Source organism: Phaethon lepturus, unplaced genomic scaffold, assembly GCF_000687285.1.
Source record: "Phaethon lepturus isolate BGI_N335 unplaced genomic scaffold, ASM68728v1 scaffold41610, whole genome shotgun sequence".
Classification (NCBI taxonomy): domain Eukaryota; kingdom Metazoa; phylum Chordata; class Aves; order Phaethontiformes; family Phaethontidae; genus Phaethon; species Phaethon lepturus.
The window spans coordinates 62,551-68,738 of record NW_010511945.1 but is presented as its reverse complement, the minus strand read 5'-3'; the positions used below and the strand labels follow the sequence as shown (position 1 = coordinate 68,738).

The 6,188-nt window shown below is 39.2% G+C and overlaps 1 protein-coding gene across 1 annotated transcript in view; it reads left to right on the top strand.

The window, feature by feature from the left end:
* The window catches only part of LOC104619454 (versican core protein-like), a gene marked incomplete at both ends in the record, with an annotated part of 75,194 nt that overhangs the window by 17,590 nt on the left and 51,416 nt on the right, over positions 1-6,188 (top strand). Inside the window, one exon of the mRNA XM_010285337.1 lies at positions 4,856-5,149. Coding sequence (XP_010283639.1) covers positions 4,856-5,149 — 294 coding nt within the window. The remainder of the gene's footprint in view (positions 1-4,855; positions 5,150-6,188) is intronic.

Here is a 6,188-nt window from a genome sequence, read left to right as displayed (position 1 = left end):
GACTCATAGGTTACCTCTTAAGCTTCTCTGCAATTTGAGAGAATTCCAACTGCAGAGAATTTCAGACATCTGTAAAACTTTTGTCATGGACTTGCACGTGATGCATTTGTCTGCCAGGTGCAAGTGACTTGTAGCTCATTTTGTTGTGCCTGGCACGGTGGGTGATGGCATGTGAAGTTGAGGAGATGATGCTCTGCTCTGGGAGGAGAATGCCACATAGTCAGGCTCAAAGATCTCCTCTAGGAAGCAGCAGCCCCCCAATCCATTAATTGTGGTTTCATCTATGGAAAAAGAAATTACTGTGAGATCTGTGCTGGAGGGCTTACATCTAGATTCATTACTTCTGCCCTAGTCAATACATGTTGTGCATGGACCCCCGGCTATGGTTCTAGCCTGCCCTTATTTCTGTGCTTGCTTTTAAGATGTGTGATTCATGAAATTCACATCTACAAACATGCCCAGCTTACTGAGACGTCTCCTTATGAGGGAGAATAAGTGGATTAATCTTCAAAAGAATGAAGCTTGCTATAAAACCAGCTGATAAGTCTGTAGATCTTAAGCTTTTTCCTTGGGGGTTATAGTGAATCAGCTTTTGCCTTCAAGAGAAAAACCTGGCTTCTTCATCTTGTTTGATATATTTGAAGGAGAGGGAAGAAGAATGACTTTCATCAGGTGTCTTGTTTTAACCAAGTAAAGCACACACATGTATCAGGAAAATCATGGTGATTCTTCAAGTGCTCTGACCGCTGAGGCTGGACGATCAACCTGAATCTTGGTTTGAAACAGGAGCCAGCAATAATATACATTACATTATTGTTTGCGGTCTAAACATTGTCATTGTCTCCATTTCACCCCCTGATACTGTAGAACTAGTTTCTCATCATCTGCTGGCCTAAGCCCTGGGTTTTGCCTGCATAATAGTGCTAAGTTACCCGGAGTGTACTCCATCTATAAAAACATTGCACATGGCTTTTAACATACACAAAATTGGGTCTGCCCTGTTTTGGTGTTGGTGGCATTGTCATTTGTTTACCAACCAGACAGGTTTTCTCTTTTAATTTCCTTGTTTCCAGTGTTTTGGCTGCTAAATTGGGGTGCTTTCAGGCTTCATAATGAAGACACTGTAAGAGTGTGACAGGATGAATCCTTCTGATAAATATGGAACCTGCCGTGCTTCCTAAAATAGCAGTTAATTTTAGAGACTGCATGGATTAAATACATTGTATTAGCTTCACTTTTTTTTTTTTTTTGGCTTTTTAGAGGAAGTTTTTGTGCAAGGGTCAAATCCTTTTGTCTTTGGTACTTTGAAGGAGTCAGGATATTTCAGCTACATTGAATGACATGCTGGAAGTCAGGATTGGAGCACAAGTCCTTTTTCCGTGGCCTCTTGAAAGCATCTGTCAATTTTGAGGTTGAGTCCATGTAAGAGCTTAGCAGAACTGAGCTCCATTGTACAATTTTTCCCCAAGGGGTTTGGTAGTGCCAGAGGAAGTTCCTACACCTTCTTACTGTTTTTCCTTCAATGATCAAGCACCTTTCTTCACATGCTTTCTTCTGTCTTTCCTCTTCTGTTGCCCAGCTTTTATGTAGGCTGACTGGGGAACAACATGGTTTCCAACCCAGGTTCTTGCTGGGAGAGTAAAAGCCATGTTGACAGTGAAGTAGGACCAGCGCTCTTTTCACATACGATAAACTAAATTTCCACATTGCTGTGAGGATAAAGAAGTGGGGGATTATTAAGTAGCTCTTTCAGTGGGGGATTATTAAGTAACTCTTTCAATGAGGGATTATTAAGTAGCTCTTTCAGAACAAGTACCGAAATTATCAATAGTTTGGTAGATGTAGAAATGCTATGTCTGCTGTGCATGAGGATTACATACCCACAGTCGGCTCCAGGTGAGAAGTACAGTAAAGATTGTGCAAACTTTCTCATCATATAATTTAGAGCTGCTGTAAATCAAATTTACACCATTCAGCTGAAGAAGTGTTTTGAGCACTACTTTATTCTCAAGCACTCAACAGAAAACATAAACATTTCTCTGTCTTTTTTTTTTTTAAAGTTGTTTTGGAAACTTGCAGGACAACTTTTAAGTGTTTCTGGATTTATATAGCAAGCAAGGCCTTTAATAAAGTTTTGCTTTGTTTTTTGTATTTAATTTCAATAATTATTATGCACATTAAGTGCACACTCAATCATATAGAATTTTAATTTCTTTTCAAACTGGACAGACAAATTGAGGAGTCTTATCTCCTAGAGTAAATGTCTGCCATTTGGAATCTGATATTTGTACTTTACTGGATTTTTTAAAAGTAAGAATTACGGAATCATAGAAAAACACTCTTTAACTAGAGCAATTACAAGTTGCTATGTTTTAACATCTCTGTACCCTTTATCTTATCACTAACATTCCTGAAATAAATGAGTATTTACTTGGTATACAATGGAATGACAATAAGGACATTTTCCTGATGGCTCTAGCACCTTTTTGCCTTCTTTGTGAATTTATCATTGTAAATTCTTTAATATACCAAACAGGTGGCAAAGAATGTGACTTTGGATTTCACTTATTGAACTCTTCTGGTTAGGATGTATTTTTCCTTAAACACATGGGGTTTTTTTATCATTTAGTTTTCTGGTAAAACATCCTTTAACAAAGATGGTGTCCGTATGACAGCAGCTGACTTAAATGATGAACCAAATAAATAGATGTGGGGTCAGTGGAATAGAATCAATACAAAGAAAGATATGCCACCCATCTTTTAAATGTGCAATATCAATATTGCATATATGGGCATACTCCAGGGCAAATTTAAGGCAGATTTTCATATAGAAGTGCTCCTGTGCAACTCGGATAAGTAAGTTCTCTGCAAAGTGACCTCTCTTACACAAGTACTGATTAAACCTTGCATTCTGAAGTAAGACATAACCTTTCACTAGGTTTCTTTGCTTTAACAGAGTGCAGATGACAGCTCAGAGGAATAAATACCCCTAACTTTAATGATGTTATGCACAAGCTCCATTTGAAGGCAGTGATCCAGATCAGTTGATGGACAAATTGCTTTGCTATTAATCATAGAATTGTTTGGGTTGGAAAAGACCTTTAAGATCACCGAGTCCAACTGAATAATTCTGCATGTTAACCCATTTTTCTGTGTATTCAAGAAGTTTCTCCCAGGAGGAATGTTATGGGATTGTTTGACATTATTTATATTTTTATGCATCATATTTGTTTCTAGAAACCTCTAAAATGCATTGCTTTTCTTGCTTGCCTTATTGTCTTGTCTAACTAGACTGATATCTGCTATTTAATTGCAATCATTTTACCTGCTAATTTTCATATACATCATGGCTGCTGTGTGAGAGGATAAGTAAATAATCACCAGAACAGAGCAGGGTGGTCTGGAGACATCTTTCTTTCCTCCATTGTTTCATGATACTGCTGTTGGGACAGTATGGTGGGATAACAGAATCCATCATTTCTGTATTGAATGAAGCAGTCTGGTACTTCTGAGGATGAAAGATTCCTTGCTTTCCTTATCTGTCCCTCTCCAGTAGACATGCGCTGTCCCTTTACCTCTAAGTTAGAAACTCCCTACAACATGTATAAAGAAACTTACATTATGAAATTGATATTACAGTTGTAATAACAAATCAGAGTTTCTACCTAGGAGGAAAAAAAAAATTGGCACATTGCCTCCTTTCACACTTGCATTCCTTTCAAGCTTGAAACAACTGTAATATTGATGTGAATGAAACTGCTTGGGGTGATGTAGTTTCTGTCTGCCTTTTGCTAGGTTGCCTTGAGACAACTGCAGAGGTAAGACAGATTGCACGTCCGATATGAATAAGCAGTGCTTTCCTGCAACAGTGATTGTTGTGCTCTGGTCTACTGTAGTTGAGGAACAGAATTACTGTCTTGTAGCAAGTATTTTGAAATTGCACTGTGTTCTACAGCTGAACATGTTGATTTTAGGTATTTCAGTTCCATCTGAAGTCTGAGCAAAAACGAGAAAGGAGTCAGTTTCCTGTTTCATTTCAGGACATGAACATTAGAGCCTTGATTTTATTTATAGTGTTTAGGTGAATGAGGCAACCAAGCCAACTGCATAATGATGATTTAGCTTGGAAGTAAAATATTAAATGTGCTATTTGTTTTATTTCTGTTTCCAACTGGATGGTTATTATTTACAAATTGTTATTCTGTGGAAGCTAAACTATACTACCAGCATTCTAGACTTAATTCAGCTTTTTCACACAAAAAGGGCTTTGTGCATGCAACATGTCTAGTGCATTCCACCACCTTTGTTTCCCCATGGGGCAAGATGAAGTCTGATGGTAATAAGACGTTAGAAGCTGCTGTGGAGCAGCCAGTGAAGAACATTTTATTTTTTTGTGTGTCTCATGTGAGATTCTAGTGATGACTAAAAAGATCAGGTAAGAGGCTTGCAGATGTTAAAGATTCGTTTTATTGAGAAAGTAAATTCTGTTGGACTGGATTTAATCAATGCTGTTGAGTTGCAAAATCTACTCTAACAGAGGTAGGTCACAGAGGAGCTTTAAGGCTGCTCTTACCTCTGCCTAGAGACTGAGGGAGGGACTCAGTCTCCAAACACAGTGTACTTCATGGTATAAAGTTTGCATACAAATGCTCATGCTTTGTGGTAGGTTCATTTTCATATTAAAATCTGGGACCTTTGATTTTCCAATTATCTTGTTTTTTTAAAGAAAAAAACTATTAAAACACCTTATGGAAAAAAAGCCCAGCCTTGCAGGACACTGACTGGAAGAAGGGAACTAAGGTGATTTGATGGTGGAATGTGATACTCAGTCTTTATCTTTGTTTTCTTACTCTAGATGAAGTGGTTCATGTCTCAGTCCCCGAGAAGCTCACCTTTGAGGAAGCTAAGGAGCTGTGTCGGAAAAGAGATGGTGTTCTTGCCTCTGTTGGGAACCTGTATGTCGCCTGGAGGAATGGCTTTGACCAGTGTGACTATGGCTGGCTGGCGGATGGCAGTGTTCGTTACCCAGCCTCAGTGGCAAGGCCTCAGTGTGGTGGAGGTTTACTTGGGGTGAGAACCCTGTATCGCTATGAGAACCAAACAGGCTTTCCTTACCCAGATAGCAAGTTTGATGCCTACTGCTATGAACGTAAGCTTTTTTTCAGTTATAATTTTCAGTATGATCACCATGCTAACCCTGAAAATTGTTTTCTTTAATACATGTTTTGTTTCAGTTCTTGTGGCGTGCGTGAGTTTTTAAAAAATTGTTTTATCACTGTGGCTTTGCAAAAAAGAGACAAAAGCCGAACTAAAACAAATGTCTTAAAGTAACATTGGCAGATAAAGACTGGCAAAGTTTTAAGGTAAGATTTAAGCCTGAGTAGTGTTTTTACAGAGTGACACACTGTACCCACAGTCACCCTGAGTCTGCAGATGCTACATCTTTTGGTGCCTGAGTGCATCCTGGAATCTTTGAGTCATGTCAATGAACATAAAATCAGAAGAAATGTCATACTTGACCAGGTGAATGACTGTCATCTAACTTGATATTCTGTCTCCATTGATGGCGGGAAGAGAGGCTGTTTACAGACTGCATACAAGCCTGGCAATTTTAAGGTCTCTGAAATGTTGGCAATTTGGAGGCTATCTCTGGATTCCAGGCATTTTGTTCCATCATATTTTTTAGGCTTCTGAAACAGTTGTAAGTTCTCCTCTCACTTGGTGTTTCATCTGCCAGTCAGCTGGTACTGTGGGTGATATAAATTGCCTTTCTTACTGCTGCTTCTTTCCCTCTGGTATTTTCAGAGGTGCATCAAGCATTTGCCACATTCACCCGGTAGATTGCATCAGTCTCCCCCACACCTGTCAGCTTTCCTTTGGCTTTGGGGTTAAATATTCCTCTGTAACCTCTTCCACCTTCAGTTCCAGCATCTTGGCTCTGTTATTATTATGGTGCAGCCTATGCTTCCGTAAGTTCCTTTTGTCCCAAAAGGTTCACCAGCTTCTAGTGTACCTGAGTTTCTCTTCCCTATATCATCTCATCTGTGCCTCAGTTCCAGATTCTTGCCTGTCTCCTAGGTCTTCCTGGAATTGGCAGTGCTTCATAGACCACCACGATGGAGGTTCTGGTATCATCTGCCTGGCCAGATCATCCAGAACATCCCTCCTACATTTGTCTCTGTCATTAC